The following is a 19,759-nucleotide window of genomic DNA, read 5'->3' on the forward strand; positions in this document are numbered from 1 at the left end:
GGCAAAAATCATAAATGCTGGTGGGGATATGGGAAAATAAGCACACTAATGCATATTGGTGAAGGAATTAATTAGTCCAACAGTTATGTGAAGGAATTCAGAATTATGCCTAAAAAAAGCAATTAAACTATACATATCCTTTAACCTAAAAATACTGCAACTCAGCCTTCAGTCCCAATGAGATCAAAGCAAAAAGGAAAGGATCCATTTGTTCAAAAAAATATATATAGCAGCTCTTTTTGTGGAGACAAGAATTGGAAAATGATTTCTTATTTATTGAGAAATGTATTAATAACCTATAATATATTATATTATAAATAATACATAATATGTAATGTGTAATATTACCTTTATATATGTAATTTATAACATAATATGTAATAAAACTGAATAAGTTTTAGCATATTAATGTGATAAAATGCTATTGTACTATAAGAAATGATTCAAGAGATGATTTCAGAAAGATCTGGAAGACTAATGAGAAATGAAGTAGAACCAGGAGAGTAATATACACAGCAACACTAATATTTTAAAGATAATAAACTATGAAAGACTTAATAACTCTGATAAGCACAATGACTCACCTCAGTTCCAAATGGCTCATGATGAAACATGCTATACATCTCAAGACTGAGAACCGATAGAGTCAGCATGCAGATTGAAGCATATGTATTTTTTTCTATCTCTTTTGGGTTTTTTTTTTCCTCCTGAGAACATGGCTAATGTAGAAATTTGTCTTTTATATCTTCATTTGAATAATAAGCATTATATTTCTTGCCTTCTCAATGGATAAAGTAGGGCTTGTGGGAGAAAAGAAATCTGGAACTGACAATAAAACTGAATTTTAAAAAACATTCAGAGATGTTCCATTTTAAGCTTAGATGATAGCCAGTACAAAGACATAGTAAAAAGAGATGGAGTATTCTTTGTGATAAACAATAGATGGATTGCCATGTAAAGTAGGTAGAGGAGAGTGATGTGTAATGAGCCTTGAAAGAAAGCACCTCCTTTATGACGTGGGTCAGTATTGAGTGAGTCCATGAAAGGTAGGAGTCTGGTCTAGGTATTACTTGGAATCTGCTCTCTGTGAGGGCTCAGCTTGAGGCACTGGCTCACCATCTCCTTAACAATGTATAAAATATATGGTCAAGACAAATTTAGGATAATCCTGATGGAGAATAAATGTGACAGGAACAAGGCATCACAATTATGCTATTTATGACTATCCTATTATATATACTGATATGATAATTTCTGCTATTTATTATTTTGATAAATACTTTGGTATTGATAAACACAATTATTCACAATTCTGTTGATATTGATGAGCATCACAACTATGATATTTACAATTCTTGGTTTTGATACTGTGGATACTGAAATATTAAAATATGGATTATGCATTAACCCTGGAAAGAATATGATGTCACCTGAAGGTAGCTAGTAATGATGAAAAACTAGCTTACATAAACCCTCATACATAAACCTCAGATTAATAAATGGAGATTGTAAAGAATATCTTCTGCTTGGCCTCAAATATTCATTAACACTCTAAGTATTCACTGGAGCTGACTCCAACAATTGAGTAAAAGGATAATATGATTACACCTGTGCTGTAAAAAAAAAATAATAATAATAACTTTAGTGGCTTTGTGGAGATTGGATTAGAATAATGAGAGACCAAAGCATGAAAATTTATTTATGAGGCTGTTACAATGGTCTTGGCAAGAAAGAGGTGATGGGACTCTGCATAAGGAGGTAGTTCTGTGAATGGACATAAGGAAGATGAATTCAAGGCGCATTGTGGAGGCAGAAATGACAAGTTTGAGATATATAAAAGGTAGTTGATAATGTGGGGCCTGAACTCAGGAGAGAGAATAAGGAAGTTACATACTTAAACTGGAAAGACATCCAGTGCTCGTGGATAGGCTGAGAGAATATGATAAAGATGACAATACGCCTCAAACTAATCTATTCATTTAGTGCTATACCAATCAGACTCTCAAGAAACTATTTTAGTGACCTAGAAAAAAAATAACAACAAAGTTCATATGGAAAAATAAAAGGTCGAGAATTTCAAGGGAATTAATGAAAAAAAAGTCAGATGAAGGTGGTCTAGGTATACCTGATCTAAAACTATATTATATAGCAGCAGTCACCAAAACCATTTGGTATTGGCTAAGAAATAGACCAGTCAATCAGTGGAACAGATTAGGTACAAAGGACAAAAAAGGGTACAACTATAGCAATCTAGTGTTTGATAAACCCAAAGATACCAACATTAGGGATAAAAATTCATTATTTGAAAAAAACTGTTGGGAAAACTGGAAATTAGTATGCCAGAAATTAGATATGGACCCACGCTTAATACCATATACCAAGATAAGATCAAAATGGGTCCAGGATTTAGGCATAAAGAATGAGATCATAAATAGATTAGAGGAACAGAGGATAGCCTACCTCTCAGACATGTGGAGGAGGAAGGAATTTATGACCAGAGGAGAACTAGAGATCATTACTGATCACAAAACAGAAGTTGATTACATCAAACTAAAAAGTTTCTATACAAATAATACTAATTCAAACAAGATTAGAAGGGAAGTAACAAATTGGGAAAATATTTTTATAGTTAAAGGTTCTGATAAAGGTCTCATTTCCAAAATATATAGAGAATTGATCCTAATTTATAAGAAATTAAACCATTCTCCAATTGATAAATGGTCAAAGGATATGAACAAACAATTCTCAGATGATGAAATTGAAATTATATCCACTCATATGAAAGAGTGTTCCAAATCACTAATGATCAAAGAAATGCAAATTAAGACAACTCTGAGATATCACTACACACCTGTCAGATTGGCTAAGATGACAGAAACAAATAATGATGAATGTTGGAGGGGATGTGGGAAAACTGGGACACTAATACATTGTTGGTGGAGTTGTGAAAGAATCCGGCCATTTTGGAGAGCAATCTGGAATTATGCCCAAAAAGTTACCAAACTGTGCATACTCTTTGATCCAGCAGTGTTACTACTGGGCTTATATCCCAAAGAAATACTGAGGAGGGGAAAGGGACCTGTATGTGCCAAAATGTTTGTGGCAGCTCTTTTCGTAGTGGCTAGAAACTGGAAGATGAATGGATGTCCATCAATTGGAGAATGGTTGGGTAAATTATGGTATATGAAGGCTATGGAATATTATTGCTCTGTAAAAAATGACTAGCAGAATGAATTCAGAAAGGCTTGGAGAGACTTGCATGAACTGATGCTGAGTGAAATGAGCAGAACCAGAAGATCACTATACACTTCAACAACAGTACTGTATGAAGATGTATTCTAATGCAAGTGGATATCTTCAACATAAAGAAGATCCAACTCATTTCCACTTGATCAATGATGAACAGAAACAACTACACCCAGAGAAGGAACACTGGGAATTGAATGTAAAATATTAGCACTACTGTCTTTCTACCCAGGTTATAGTTTCAGAATCCAGTACTTAACGTGCAATAAGAAAATTGGATTTACACACATATATTATATCTAGGTTATACTGTAACATATGTAAAATGTATGAGATTGCCTGTCATCTAGGGGAGGGAGTAGAGGGAAGGAGGGGAAAATCTGGAAAAATGAATACAAGGGATAATGTTATAAAAAAAATTACTCATGCATATATACTGTCAAAAAATATATATAATTATAAAATTAATAAAATAAAAAAGTAGGGCTAATTCAAAATTTAAAAAAAATTAAAATAAATAAAAAGGAAATTACCTACTTAGAAATGACATTTGAATCCATGGAAAATGATAGGGTCATGACCTAGAAAAAATAACAAAAATAGCAAAATTACAAAACGTTGCCACAAAAATAAAGTTAGATTTAAATAATTGGAAAGACATTAAGTGCTCTTGGATAGGCCCAGCGAATATAATCAAGATGACAATACTCCCTAATACTCCCTAAATTAATCTATTTATGCTATACCAATCAGACTTTCAAGAAACTATTTTAATGACCTAGAAAAAAAAACAACAAAATTCATATGGAAGAAAAAAAAAGTCTAGAATTTCAAAGGAATTAATGGGGAAAAAAAATCAAATGAAGGTGGCCTAACTGTACCTAATTTAGAACTATATTATAAAGCAGCAGTCACCAAAACCATTTGGTATTGGCTAAGAAATAGACTAGTTGATCAGTGGAATAGGTTAGGTTCACAGGATAAGATAGTGAACAACTATAGCAATCTAGTGTTTGACAAACCCAAAGATCCCAATTTTGGGGATAACAATTCATTATTTGACAAAAACTGTTGGGAAAGCTGGAAATTAGTATGGCAGAAACTAGGCATGGACCCACACTTAACACCACATACTAAGATAAGATCAAAAGGGATCCATGATTTAGGCATAAAGAACGAGATCATAAATAAATTAGAGGAACATAGGATAGTTTACCTGTCAGACTTGTGGAGGAGGAAGGAATTTGTGACCAAAGAAGAACTAGAGATCATTATTGATCACATAATAGAAAATTTTTATTACATCAAATTAAAAAGGTTTTGCACAAACAAAACTAATGCAAACAAGATTAGAAGGGAAGTAACAAATTGGGAAAACATTTTTACAGTTAAAGGTTCTGATAAAGGCCTCATGTCCAAAATATACAGAGAACTGACTTTAATTTATAAGAAATCAAGCCATTCTCCAATTGACAAATGGTCAAAGGATATGAACAGACAATTTTCAGATGATGAAACTGAAACTATTTCCACTCATATGAAAGAGTGTTCCAAATCACTATTGATCAGAGAAATGCAAATTAAGACAACTCTGAGATATCACTACACACCTGTCAGATTGGCTAAGATGACAGGAACAAATAATGATGAATGTTGGAGGGGCTGTGGGAAAACTGGGACACTGATGCATTGTTGGTGGAGTTGTTAAAGAATCCAACCATTCTGGAGTGCAATCTGGAATTATGCCCCAAAAGTTATCAAATTGTGCATATCCTTTGATCCAGCAGTGCTACTACTGGGCTTATATCCCAAAAAATACTAAAAAAGGGAAAGGGACCTGTATGTGCCATAATGTTTGTGGCAGCCCTTTTTGTAGTGGCTAGAAACTGGAAAATGAATGGATGCCCATCAATTGGAGAATGGTTGGGTAAATTATGGTAAATGAATGTTATGGAATATTATTTTTCTGTAAGAAAGGACCAGCAGGATGAATACAGAGAGGCTTGGAGAGATTTGCATGAACTGATGCTGAGTGAAATGAACAGAACCAGGAGATCATTATACACTTCAACAACAATACTGTATGAGGATGTATTCTAATGGAAGTGGATATCTTTAACAATGAGAAGATCTAACTCAGATTCAATTGATCAATGATGGACAGAATCAGCTATATTCAGAGAAGGAACAATGGGAAATTAGTGTAAACTGTTTCCATTTTTGTTTTTCTTCCCAGGTTATTTTTACCTTCTAAATCCAATTCTTCCTTTTGCAACAACAACAACCAAAAAAAAAAAAAACAAAAAAAACAAAAAACGGTTCTGCACACGTATATTGTATTTAGGATATACTATAACATATTTATATATGGGAATGCCTGCCATCTAGGGGAAACGGGGGAGGGAAGGTGGGGAAAATTTGGAACAGAAGGGAGTGCAAGGGATAATGTAAAAAATTACCCATGCATATGTTCTGTCAAAAAAAATTATAATTATAAAATTAATAATAATAAAAAAAGAAAGTGATAAGGTCTCTAAATGAGAGTATATAGAGGAAAAAAAAAAGAGGACCCAGGAGAGAATCTTAGAGTATTCACTCAATAAGTAAGGGCAAGATTAATATGCATATGATGATAATCCTGTCAAGAATACTGAGAAAGAACAGTCATCCAAGCAGGAGGAAAACCAAAAAAAGAGTATTGTCATTAAAAAAAAAAAAAATTGGCACATACAGGTTCCTTTCCCTTCTTTAGTATTTCCTTGGGAATATAAGCCCAGTAGAAACACTGCTGGATCAAAGGGTATGCACAGTTTGATTACTTTTTGGGGCATAATTCCAGATTGCTCTCCAGAATGGTTGGATTCTTTCATAACTCCACCAACAATGCATCAGTGTCCTAGTTTTCCCACAGCCCCTCCAACATTCATCATTATTTATTCCTGTCATCTTAGCCAATCTGACAGGTGTGTAGTGGTATCTCAGAGTTGTCTTAATGTGCATTTCTCTGATCAATAGTGATTTGGAACACTCTTTCATATGAGTGGAAATAGTTTCAGTTTCATCATCTGAAAATTGTCTGTTCATATCCTTTGACCATTTATCAATTGGAGAATGGCTTGATTTCTTATAAATTAAAGTCAGTTCTCTGTATATTTTGGAGATGAGGCCTTTATCAGAACCTTTAATTGTAAAAATTTTCCCAATTTGTTACTTTCCTTCTAATCTTGTTTGCATTAGTTTGGTTTGTACAAAAGCCTTTTAATTTGATGTAATCAAAATTTTCTATTTTGTAATCAATAATGATCTCTAGATCTAGATCTAGAAGGAACGCTGGGAAATGAGTGTAAACTGCAATTTTTTTCTCCCCAGGTTATTTTTACCTTCAGAATCCAATTCTTCCTTTGCAACAACAACAACAGCAACAAAATTCGGTTCTGCACATGTATATTATATCTAGGATATACTATAACATATTTAATATGTATGGGAAAGCCTGCCATCTAGGGGAGGGGGTGGAAGGAAGGAGCGGAAAATTCAGAACAGAAGGGATAATGTAAAAAATTACCTATGCACATGTACTGTCAAAAAATGTTATAATTATAAAATTAATAAAAAAAATTTTAAAAAAACTTCAAGTGTCTAATGTACAAATAGAGGTTAATATAAGGTAAAATATATTTACAAAGTTGTCTAAAAGTGGATTGGGGTGCCTTTAAAAAGAGATGTTTCTCGTTTGGAGATTTTTTTTAACAAAGGTTGATAACTATTAGGTATGACTTATGTAGTGGGAATTTCTTTCATGCATAAGATGTAGATCATGGAGAAAATCACAAATCTACACTTGGAAGGAACCTCAGAAACCACCTAGTCTAATGCCCTCAAAATCCACAAGGTCCTCAGCAGGTGTGAATCATTTTCCTTTGTTCTATAGTATTCTTAGATGCTTAGACTCATTTGCTAGATTGGGAGGCCATATTTCCTTTTACTGATAGTATTTTCCCTATTGGCTTATGTATATTCAAATTCTTTAAGCTTTCTTCTTTCAGTGATATTTCACAATTTTTATATTTTACCTATTGCTCTCTTTCTGACTCTTACTTCTGATAGTTCTTTCCCTGGGGGTTGGATCTCAAACCCCATCCTGGTTTCACACTCCTCCTCTACTGATCAATCCATATTTCACCAGCCTAAGTCTCTTCCCCAAGTGACTTTTGAGAGAATAGTATTTCATTTTACTAGGTACTAGATTTGAGCTCTTTAAATATGAAAACACACACACACACACACACACACACACACACACACACACACACAAACACAGTGTCCTTCTTGATTCCTTCTGTTCTTCTCTTATCTAGCCTAGTAGTAGAGTGCTAACACCTTAGTATTCTGGGAAGTCTTGAAGCCTGGGAAAATTTTCTTATTTGGAATTTTGATCTTCAAGTTGGAGCAAGTTATGTTTTGGGATTGAATATTATTACAAATCCAGATTTATATTCTATTCTTTTTCCTCTGTTTCTCCACTCTTTTACAGAGAGCAAAACACTAATGCCACATTGTTGCTTCAACTACATGTTTTGTTGCAAGCCCTTGGGTTGACTTATAGTAGCTAAGAAAGGCAATGCAGAATGAACAAAAGTTAAGCATTAGTTCATGGAATTTTTACCTGCTTTAGGGTTCTTACTTTACCAGAACAGAGATGATTTCTCCTCTGTGCTTGTTTTAGTGTTGTTACATGTTGCAGTTGAGAGAAACAATTATTTGCTCCCTTTTCTGAGGAGAGTTAATTTCAAACAAAATAAAATTTTTTCTCTCCTAAGAATTCGTGAATTCTCATTTTTGAATAATGGATATTGTGCTGACATTTCATTTGATTTGTACCTGTGATTTCATTGTAATATTTCTTGTTTTATAGAAGTTTTGACTTAACAAAAAATTTTGGCGAGTAAAATTTGTGGTTTCATTTTGTCCTTCAAATACTTCTATATACTTCTAGAAAAATTTCTTATGTTAATTCCTAAAATTTAGACTCTTTAATTCATTCTCCTTTTATTAGACACTTACGATCATTTAATCATCTTTGTCCTATCATCAAATTCAGTTTGACTTGAAAGGCGCTAACATTTTCCAAGTTCTGTCAAATTTTCTTCAAATTTCATGCCTTGAATTTAAAATCTCTCATTATTTATTTTTAGATGCTCAAATACATAGCAAATATTCTATTATATGTTATAAATTGGAAAGAGATGGTCACAGATTTTTACTTTAAGAGGTCTTAATAATTTACTGCTTTCTTTTGATGATTTTACTTTATTTTTTGGTGAGCCATTCTGGAGTTTCCTGTTCTTCCACCATTTCTGGGATTGTTATATAATTTTTTTTCTTTTTCCCCTGGGCCTTTTAAGTGACTCTCCTTCCCTATATATTATTTATTTGTTTTGTTGTTACCTTATACATTGTTTGGTTATTATCCCTCTATCTCATTGCTGATTGTATAGGAGCCAAACAAATATTTCTCAACCTTTTTTGACATTGAACCCTTAGTTTTTGTTCCTATAGTATAGTATTAGCTTCTTGTACATTTACCTCTTCCCCCACTCAACATCATTTGTTTAGATGACTAGGACTGGATTATTTTAAATACTTTTTCAAGATGAAAGGGATGAATAACTATAATATGAAAAATCTAAGGTGAGAAGCCCATAGATGGATTTCCTTTTTCTTTTAGCATCCAAGTCTTTTCTCTAATCAACTTTATACTATTGATCACTTATTTACAATTGATTACTTCTTTGATATCAAATTTGGGGGCAAATCAACTGGTTCCTGCTATGAGGAAGGACAAAAGTCACTGCAAAATATGGGACTCTGAGACAATTTCCTAGGAGTGGGGTGCACCAAGCACTGATAAGGGAATGGCTTTGTTGAACAACTTCTTTTGTGGATTTTTGTTTGTTTGTTTGTTTTCAGAAAACTACATAATTTGATGAAGTGCCTTTTCTTTTCTTTATGAATAGAATAGAGGGAAAGAGTGCTGTTTTTTGAGTTAGGAAATCTGGGTTCACATCTTATTTCTGAAAAATGGGTAACCATTCTGGGTATTTAAACTTTATATGCAATAAAGAGATCAATTATCATATCTAAACAAATTACTCTCAAATCTGTATATTTATTTATAATCTCACTCCTGATCTCCAGTCTTGATGTTGTGCTACAGTTCTCTTTTATTATCCTAACTCAGTTTCCCTAATTATCCTGACTCAGTTTCACTAAATTGCCCTGCCTCAGTTTCTAATTGTTCTTTTCAGTCCTGAAAAACCATCCCTCCCTCTTAATCATCAGAATATTTGATAAGGATAAAAGATCTTATATTTTAGAATATTAGAATGCCTCTTCTCTCCCACGCTATCAGAATATCAGATACTATCTTATCAAGATGCCTTTCCCCATCTCTGGGATGTCTCCCCCCATAATGTCATCCCCATCTCCGGTGACTTACCCCAGTCTGTCCGAATCCCATTCCTGCTCTCAGTACCCCTGACTCCACCCCTGCCTCGATCTACCCCCTGTGCCTGAGCCACATGTGTATATGTCATTGAGAACTCACATTGTTTGTTGGATTCTTGGAGATGATAGTCTCATTCAGCCCTGGGACCAAATCATGGATCCATTTGGTCCCAGTAAATCTCACCCTTTCAAATAAAATTTTAAATACTCACTAATCTATATCTTGCCTCAGTTTCTCCAGCATCATATTGATTGTCTAAAAGATCATCAGAAATCTCTTGTTGACACCTCAGACTGTACAGTATTTCTAGCATATTTCCCTTCCATTTCACCCATATGACTATCACCTTAACTTCTTGTCACTTTCCACTTAAACTCTTTTATTTTAAAATATGCTTTATTGATGCCTTTTCTCTTTATGTTAGTCATTTTTCAACTCCAAATAACTCCCTCTCTCAGGATGAAAAAAACCATGGTGAAAATATATACCATAGTAATTATGATTTCTTCTGTAGTAGTAGTCCCTCACCTATGAGAAAAAAAAAATACATTTCATTATCTGTGCTCAAAATCTTCAATGGTTTTTTTCATTACTTGTAATTAAATTTTCTTTTAATGACCTTTTCGTTTAAATTTCTGTATATTATATATCATTCTCTTGGTTCTATTTATTTCATGCAAACTTTTCCTTCTTTTTCTGAATTCCTTCTATGTTATTTCTTATGGTACATTAATATTCTCTGAAAGCTGTGTCTTTGAAGCTGTGACTTTTTCAAGATGAAAGGGATGAATAACTATAATATGAAAAATCTAAGGTGAGAAGCGCATAGATGGATCTTTTTCTTTTAGCATCTAAGTCCTTTTCTCTAATCAACTTTATACTACTGAACACTTATTTACACTTGATTACTTCTTTGATATTAAATTTTGGGGAAAATCAACAGACATTTGCTGTGGTATAGAACATCAATATTTTTGTATCTAGGCAGCTTCCTTTAAAGTATTTAGTTCTGAGGTCAGAGGCTAAAGTTAATTAAAGTGTAATAACAAGTCCCCTCTCAGGATATTCACTGAGGGCCTCCAAATCCTTAGTGAAAAATTACATATAAATGTAAGATGAAGAGTTTAGGCAGGAATGGGTGGGGTTCCATCTCTCCAAAGCATGAGTTCTGAGCAAAGGAATTCACTTTAAATCCAGAGGCTATGGTAATGAAGCTTTATTGTTAAAGAAACACCAAGAGGGATTCTCTTGGTAGACAAATCATTCTCAAGAGAGAAGTGATCTGCAAAAAGTCCTTTTATGTATAAGTCTAAGGGAAGTCTCAAGTAAATGTGAAATCTTGCCTGGGGTTGTGACTTCCCCCAAGAAAGCTTATCTTGCTCTGAGAGGATGCTCTGAGAGACCATTTGGGTTTGTAGATCAAAGGAGACATGTTGGGTTTTTTTTATTTTTTTTATTTTACATAATTTTACAGGGCTCACTCAGATCATACAGAGTTCACTCTCTTCAGGATCAGAACAAGATCCTGAAAATCACACAGTTTGATTGAAGGTAATCTAGTTCTAAACAGACTCAAGATCATAGAGGCAATTAATTGTCTGGGTAGAGTTAACTGCAGGTCTTCTGACTCTAAATTCACTCCTAAATTCATGTCTATTGTTCTTGTTCAGAAAATATTGAAGTGGCCTCAAAATCAAATGTGAACAAATCTTTATTATCTGAATTATATTGGGATTATACACTAATTAGATAACACACATTTGGTGTATCAACTGGAAAGTTCCACTAGCTCAGATCTACTCTTTTAACAATTATCCCTGGAGTTTGGTTCTGCTATTAAGAAATCATTGTTTTATTCTGATGAAGCAGACTATTGTTTAACAAAAAAAGAATGTACAGGTTATTTCAGTAAGCTGTTTAGTCAATTAGGAATTTTTCAATCTTTCTGAAACTTAAATATGGTCATATTGCACTCAATTTTTTTCATGTTAGTTTGAAACTTTTTTTTTTCCCCCTGAGGCTGGGGTTAAGTGACTTGCCCAGGGTCACACAGCTAGGAAGTGTTAAGTGTCTGAGACAAGATTTGAATGATGCTGGTCCTCCTGAATTCAAGGCTGGTGCTCTATCCACTGCACCATCTAGCTGTCCCTTGAAACTCAAACACAAAGCTGCTAGATACTGAATTTTCCTTGACACTGAAGAACATTATAAATAAATTCCGTGGTATTGCATGGAACAATTCTATTCAGGGTAAATAATTGATTTATGTTTATTGATCACATTTTTGCCACCTATATTTTCAGAATGAAAATTTTTATAGAGATAAACACATATATCCATATATATAAGGGAAATTTGGCTTCATAAATGATGGCTATCAGATATTTTAAAAATAGAATTCAAACAAACCTACTTCCATCGATTAATAGTTAACTGATAGATACTTTGATTCAAGTTAACAATGACAAGTCAAACCATAGACTAAAATAATTGAATTTCAGGTAAAAAAAATTTTTATAAGAATAAACAATTGTCCCAGAAGAGTACAAAATAGAGAAAATAATATACTACTTGTACAAAAAGAGTTGTTATAAGAAAAATATGACCAGCTCTTGTGCATTACTATTATTATTGAAAGGCAGCATGGTGCAGTGGATGGTGTGCTGGATTTAAAGTTGAACTCCACTCTGGCATTAGGGTAACCTTGTGTATATAATTATTACTTAACCTCTGTGAGATAATATTTCTTTATCAATAAAACTAGAGATAAATATGTCTTTATGGGGCTATTGTGAAAACCAAAATATTTTGCAAAGTTTAAAGCACTATAGAAATGTCAATTAATAACACGGCAAATCTCCATTCATTCATTCATCTTGTCATCAGATATTCTGAAATATTTCACATAGAGCAATGTGAGATAAAGTGGAAAAGATAAGTTGCTGTCAAAATATGGATAGTCTTGAAAAACAGGCTAAGCAGTTTGGATATTATTTGGTTGAAAATAGAATTACTATTTTGATTAGGAAAGTATCTATATTATGCAATTAGTTATTTACATATTAGCTCACTAGATATAATGTGGATTCCTTAAGGAAGAAACCACGTTTTTTCTTTCATTGTAACCATAGCTTTTAGCAGGAGGCTCGACACATGATAAACATTTAATAAATACTTGTCTGACTGAATGAATTTGTTGAAAATGACTGTAAAGGGAGAAGAGGATTGAGAATAGAAGATAGAGTACAAAGATTAAAAGATTATCAAGAAGAACACTGTCATAGATCAAGTAAGAAATAATTGTACCAAGAAAAAATGCACCAAGCATAACTAGGTATCTCAATATATAGAGCCCAGAACTTGGAGTCAGGAAGTCCTGAATTCAAATTCTGCCCCAGACACTTACTATCTATGTGATCCTGTGTTTCCCCATCCATAATAATGCTAATAATAGCATCTACTTCATGGAGTTTTTGTGAGGATCAAATAATTAATATATGTAAAGTGCTTTCCAAACCTTGAAGCAGTATAAAAAATATAGAATCAAGCTATCTCTTTATAAATGTCAATTCAGAGTAATTTTTACTGATCAAACAATTTGATTTAAATTAAAGTTTACATTAATAAAAATTAATAATTAAATAATTTTAAATTAATAATTAAACAATTACATCAAGTAATTGTGACTTTGCTTCTAATTGAAACTATATCTATAGGTTCTGTTGATTATCTACCAAGTCAATATAAAAGTTTCCAGCTTGTATGCTTAAAGAAGCAGTATGGCATAATGAATAAAGAGTGGACCTTGAAGTTAGAACAAGTGAGGTTTAAATCAAGCCTCTGATACATGAAAACTGTGTAAGCCTGAGCAACTCACTTAATCTTAATCACTTAGCAAGTATGTCAGGTAACTCTCTACCACAGTTAAGTTGCAGAGTAAACACAGATCTTCTTTAGTAGAAGGAGTTTCCTTGCTGGGAATTTCACATGCCAATGAAATTACAAGTAAATTTTAAAAAGAAAAATCTTTTAAGTGAGATCATATTTTACTTGTTTTGTTTTCTTCTAGCTTGATAGTCAAGAAGAGAACTGAATGAATATTTTACATTTATTTCACATTCATATTACTTGCACAATTTTGACACCAGGTAATTTCAGCCCATACTCAGAATTCAATATTATTGCATGGTTTATCAGAAATACAAATAAACAGAGAATTAGGAGATTTGGCTTCTATCCTGGCTCTTACTTGACTTGTCTTCTTGAATTCATCATTTAATGCCTCAGACCTCACTTTTTTTCATTTATAAAATTTGTTTTAAAACTGTTTCATAGAAAAAAGTAACTAAGAACATGTTTAAAGAGCTTAGCTATATATCCTGCTCTTTTCAAAATTTTCACCAATGACTTGAAAGATTACATGTTTTTCAAGTTTGCACATGAAAGGAATTAGTATACAAAAAAGTCCTAAACAAGAAACTTAGTTGATATGCTGGCTAGTTTTTCTGAGTTATATTCTTCTTCCCTTTTTTTTTTTCTTTCTTAAAATGGATGGATGGGAATGGGAACAAAATAGAAGATAAAAATGATATTAAATCATGAGATATAAGCAAAATTTTCAAATAAAATACAGTAGGAAACAAAAAATTGGATAGGCTAGAATGATAAGCAAATTTTTTTAAAAAGAAATTTAATAATAAATGTTAACTCTTCTTGTATTCAAATCCCTTTGACATTGAACTAATAATTCAATGTCAATAAAGACAAAGGGTGAGGAAGATGTAGATAGATAACTATTACAGTGAAACAAAATATTCAGGATGATTAACTAACTTAAGAAAATGTTATATGAAGATCCTTTGAAGGAACTGGAATATGTAGTTTGAATAAGTCATGGAAAGAATGTGATAAATGGATTCAAATATTTCAAAGATCATCTTATAGAAGAATAATTAGATTTATTAAGTTTTTTCCCCAGAGGATCAATTAGTGGAAATTAAAAATAGGAAGATTTCAATTCAACATAAGGAGAATGTTTCAAACAACTGAAGATATTACAAGGTGACCCAGAATCCAGAGCACACTAGAGTTTTTTCCCCCGAGGCAATTGGGGTTAAATGACTTGTCCAGGGTCTCATAGCTAGGAAGTATTAAGTGTCTGAGGTCAGATTTGAATTCAGGTGCTCCTGACTTCAAGGCTGGTAGTCTATCCACTGTGCCACCTAGCTGCCCCCCACACTAGATTTTTAAGCAGAGAATAAAAGACTGATTATTGAAAGTATTTTATGGGCAATTCTAAACTAAATGAGTTCTTCTAGTGCTGACATTCTGTGAATCAGCAGTAAAATAATATATACATATAAGAAACCATAGTACAAAGAAATAGTACCATAATAAAAATACTAGTGTTTAATACCAGTAAAAATGCATAGTGTGTATATATTACATACATGTTACATGTGTTTCATATATGTATATCTGCATTTATATGTGTGTATATAAAACAAATATTTTGTATATATCTTATATATATATATATATATATGTATATATATATATATATATACACACACACACACACACAAATATATATTAAAAAGAAGCAAATACCTTTTATTAGATGCTCAGAAAAGACTTCCCAGTAGTTACTCTTTCAATTGGGCCTCAAGAGATGAGGTGAATTTCAATAAGGGAAGTCTGGGCTGAGACTCAATTCAATTAAACAAGTACATATCATGTGATAGATATTGACAATACAAAGATAAAAATGAAAACACTATATGTCCTGATGGATCTTACATTCTTTTGGGAGAAACAACATATACACAGATTCAAAATATATTCAAAATAAATGCAAATTAATTTCTGGAGTAACAACTTAGAGGATCTGTGAAGGAGGTAGGGACTAAAGATTCCAAAAGACCAGGTGAGTAGGGAGAAAATTTCAAGTGAGGGAGAGGAAATAATGTGAAATCAGCCTGGAAAGATAGGTTGGAACCAAATTGTGAAGGTCTTTAACTGCCAAAGCTCCATTTGTATTTTACCTTATAAGCAACATTTTGAGCACAAAAGTGACATAGATGTGAACTTTGGGAATACTAAGTTATGCAAAAGATGCATTGAAAGAAAAGAGACCTAAGACAAAGAGATGAATTAGGAGGCAAGAAGTGATGAGGGCCTAAAGTAGTGTAGTGACTTGTGGGAATGGATAGATATGGAGGCAGACTCAGCAAAATCTAATAAAGGATTACATATGAGGATGAGGTAAGTAAGAACTTGAGACTAATTTCATCTTTGCAAATCTAGGCAAAAGGAAGAAGGGACAGAGATTACTGAAGTTGGGAAAGAGGGTGGGTTTAGGTAGAAAGAGAGAATTTGATAGATTTAGATGCCAAATATGTAGATGGGGAAATCAAGTGCATAGAGATGATAATGTAAACAAAGAAAACTTATGAGATCATCAATAGAGAGTAAAGAGAGAAAAAGAAAGGACTCAAGAAAAGATACAAGCATAGAACCCATAGTTAGATGACAAACTATGGAAAGTAATTCAATGAAGGAGAAAGTATCTAAAAGAAAATCAGCACTGCAGAATAGTATTTAAAAAAAAAAAACATGAAAAATGAAAAAAATACACTTAAAAATTTAGAAATTGTTGGTAATCTTCCAGAAAGCAGCTTCTGCCAAGTAATGGGGTAGAAAGCTATTAAAAGGGGCTGAGAACTACTGTGAGAAGCAATGTTTTCTAGAAAGTTTTCTAGAATTTTGACAGTGAAAGGGAAGAGATACATAGAATACTTAAAGGAATGAGGATGAAGTAGTAGATTTTTTAAAGATGGGGTATATTTTAAGATCTAGGAATAGCTGTAGGCAGCAGCAGCAGCAGAAGAGCCAGTAGATTAAGAGTATATAAATGAAAATTAGAGAGAGGATGATTAAAAGGCAAGTTTCTACAGAAAATGGGACAGGAGGAGACCAAGAGCAGAAGCAGTGGAGTTGGTCTTGACAATGAGATGAGTCTCCTCTTCCTCAGATACTAGGAAAGAGATTCAGAAATAATGTTGAACAATTTTGAGAACATAAAACTAAGAAGGAGCTCATGACAGGTGCTCTTTTGGAAGTGGGATAAGGAGTAAATCAGGGGAGAATAAATTGTTTAGGATATAGCAACAAAGATCTAGATGAAATGTTATAAAAATGGCTATATAATGAACTCAATTAGCCTAGTTAGCTGCATTAGCAGCATACAAATAGAAGGAGGAACGGGATAATAGGAGTCATCCAGATCTGGAAAAGAAAGAACAGCAATAGGAAAAGGGAGGTAAGAGAATTGATGACCAATTATTATAAAATTGAACTGATTAGGTATAATGTCAAAACTGTAAATGGAGAAACATGAGACCAGAGCATGGAATTAGGGGAAAAAAGGGAGGAGGTAGATTGACTGACTGATTAGGAAGTATAGCTTTAGGAGAAATGAAGGGTACAGAGAAAGAAGTATATAAGAAATTGTGATAAGTTAGGGGAATTGTAGAATTCTGGTTAATAGATGTAGAGCATCCATTTGTGAGGGTGAATTCAAGAGAATATATATGTACAGCTGAAATAAAGTGAAAATGAAAGCCACAATAATTAAGGAGATTGATAAATTGGAAGAACATTAGTATGTATCTTAAAATCCCCAAGTATAAGATTTGATGTTAGAGTGAAGAAGAAGACTATGATCCAGTTACTAAATGTCTTCAAAAAGAAATGATAATGAATTGGGAGGAGGGGAGGGTTGTGCTAGTAGATATTTGCCACCACGATCTGGACAAGGTGATGCATGAGAGTGATCTGAACCTTTGAAGATTCCATGGTTTCAAGGGAACTTTCTGACTGAAGATGGCAAGAGGAGGACCTAAAAGTGACTGTGAGGAACAACAGTAATGCCTACTATTCCTTTAAGCCATAAGAGGTATTATAAAAAAAGAAACATCCAGTTAATATTGAAAAATATAGCCAAGAATGCCTTTTGGATGATGTCAGGTTTCGATGACTGAAAAAAGACAGAAATATGTAAGTGGAAGAGCTATTACATGGAAAACAATTTATTAAGTAATAAGCAATTATTAATGGAGGTCCAGAGGGCACAAAGGAAGGGGAGGACAGAGAAGGACAGAAATACTGAAGAGATAGAGTAGAGGTGGATGTGAGTAGGGAGAATGGCAAGTTTTAATAGAGGGGGTGGCAGTGGATTTTCACTTTGACATCTTTTGACTTCAAATCACAGGAATTCAGAGGAGGAAAGAAGAGAGTTTGCTAACCAGAGGAGAATATATTATCTGCTTCATCCTTCCCAGTTTGAACTATGGTCTAAGATGACAATTTTATTATTGCCCACTTATAATGGCTAATCAGTTAGTTACTTCGGTCAATAAAGCATTTATTAACTATTTTTGTGTGCCAGACACTGTGCTAAGCACTGGAGATAACAAAAAAAAAAAAAAAAAAAAAAAAAAAAAAAAAAAAAAAAAAAAGAAAGAAAGAAAGAAAGAAAGAAAGAAAGAAAGAAAGAAAGAAAGAAAGAAAGAAAGAAAGAAAAAGAAAAGAAAAGAAAGAAAGAAAGAAAGAAAGAAAGAAAGAAAGAAAGAAAGAAAGAAAGAAAGAAAGAAAGAAAGAAAGAAAGAAAGAAAGAAAGAAAGAAAGAAAGAAAGAAAAAGGAAAGAAAAGCCAGTCTCTAATATCATTGCTCATGATCCAATTAAAGGAATCCAAACAAATACATAAAAAGAACAATAAATAGATAGATGATAAATAGGAAATAAGTGACAGAGAGAAAACACTAAAATTATGAGAGATTGGGAAATTCTTTCTCTAGAAGATGGGCTTTCAATTGGGACTTGAAGGAAGCCTAGAGTCATAAAAGAAGAGGGAGAGCATCCAAGGCTTAGAGAACAATCAAAGGCAATGCCTAAAGCCTAAAGATGGAGTATCTTGTTTGTGGAAAAACAAGGAAAGCCACAGTATTTGATGGGGAGTAATGTATAAAAAGGTAGGCAGGTGTGAAAGACTTTGAATGCCCAAAAAAAGATTTTGTGTTTTATATTTTTGTTTAGGGCCTATGAAGACAATAGGAAGGCAATAGAGTTTATTGAGCAGGAGAGTGACCTTTAAGAAAATTACTTTGATAATTGAGTGGAGGCTGGTTTTGGAGTGCGGAGGGGATTGAAGCAGGCTGTTGCAATAGCCTAAGTGGGAGGTGATAAAGGTGAAGAAGTGGTAATGTCAGAGGAGGGAAAGGAGACATTCCAAAGATACTGCAAAAATAAAATTGACAAGTTGAATATGGATAGTGAGATAATAATGAGACAAGGAGGATGATACTCAAATTGTGAGACTAGGGGATTCTGAGAATAAGAGTGTCTTCAATAGTATTGGGAGGGGGTGGAGCCAAAATGGTAGAGAGGACACACACATCTTCCTAAATTCTCCTTTACCTTCAAGCTATTTTAATGAAATTCAGTCTCAGAATTAGTGCTTGACTGTTAGAACCCACAAATATTGGGAGTACAATACATTACCAACAAAAGATAATCTTGAAATTCGCCAGAAAAGGTCTGTTTTGCTTGAGTGTGGGGATGGAATGGGGGTAAGCCATGTGCAGACTCAGGCAGGCAGTAAAAGCATGCAAACCAGATGGGAACAGGGTGTAGTATTTGCTTGTGGAAAATCTGAGAAGAGAACTTTACCAGTGTCAGATACTCTGCCCTGGCAGCAAGCCAATGCATCAGCAGAGAAACTATAAACACAAAGGGTAAAGACTATACCCCCAAAACACTAGAGTCTTCAGGACCTGGCCACATCCACCCAAGACCCAGAGTGACTCAGTTTGATCCATGTGTAGCCACAGTCACTGTTTCCAGATCAGCCCCAGTTGCTGCTCCCAGCATAGCCTCAGTTGCTGCCTTTCCACTGCCACTTCCTGTTGTCTGTAGAGGCAGCTTGGAAATACACCATTGTTCC

General features: G+C 33.5%; 1 protein-coding gene across 5 annotated transcripts in view; it reads right to left on the reverse strand.

Moving 5' to 3' along the window:
- Positions 1 to 19,759, reverse strand: part of OGFOD3 (2-oxoglutarate and iron dependent oxygenase domain containing 3) — a 238,297-nt gene that overhangs the window by 106,929 nt on the left and 111,609 nt on the right. For 3 of the 5 annotated variants that reach the window (XR_012481624.1, XM_074265028.1, XM_074265026.1), the window contains one exon: positions 3,784 to 3,827. Coding sequence is in view for 3 of the 5 variants with exons in the window: in XM_074265028.1 (XP_074121129.1) it covers positions 3,784 to 3,827 (44 nt within the window). In the remaining 2 variants the exon portion in view is untranslated. Of the gene's footprint in view, positions 1 to 3,779; positions 3,828 to 19,759 lie in introns of all 5 variants that reach the window. The other 2 variants (XR_012481625.1, XM_074265030.1) reach the window with 1 other exon arrangement.

The sequence above is a fragment of the Sminthopsis crassicaudata genome, chromosome 4, assembly GCF_048593235.1.
Source record: "Sminthopsis crassicaudata isolate SCR6 chromosome 4, ASM4859323v1, whole genome shotgun sequence".
Taxonomy (NCBI): domain Eukaryota; kingdom Metazoa; phylum Chordata; class Mammalia; order Dasyuromorphia; family Dasyuridae; genus Sminthopsis; species Sminthopsis crassicaudata.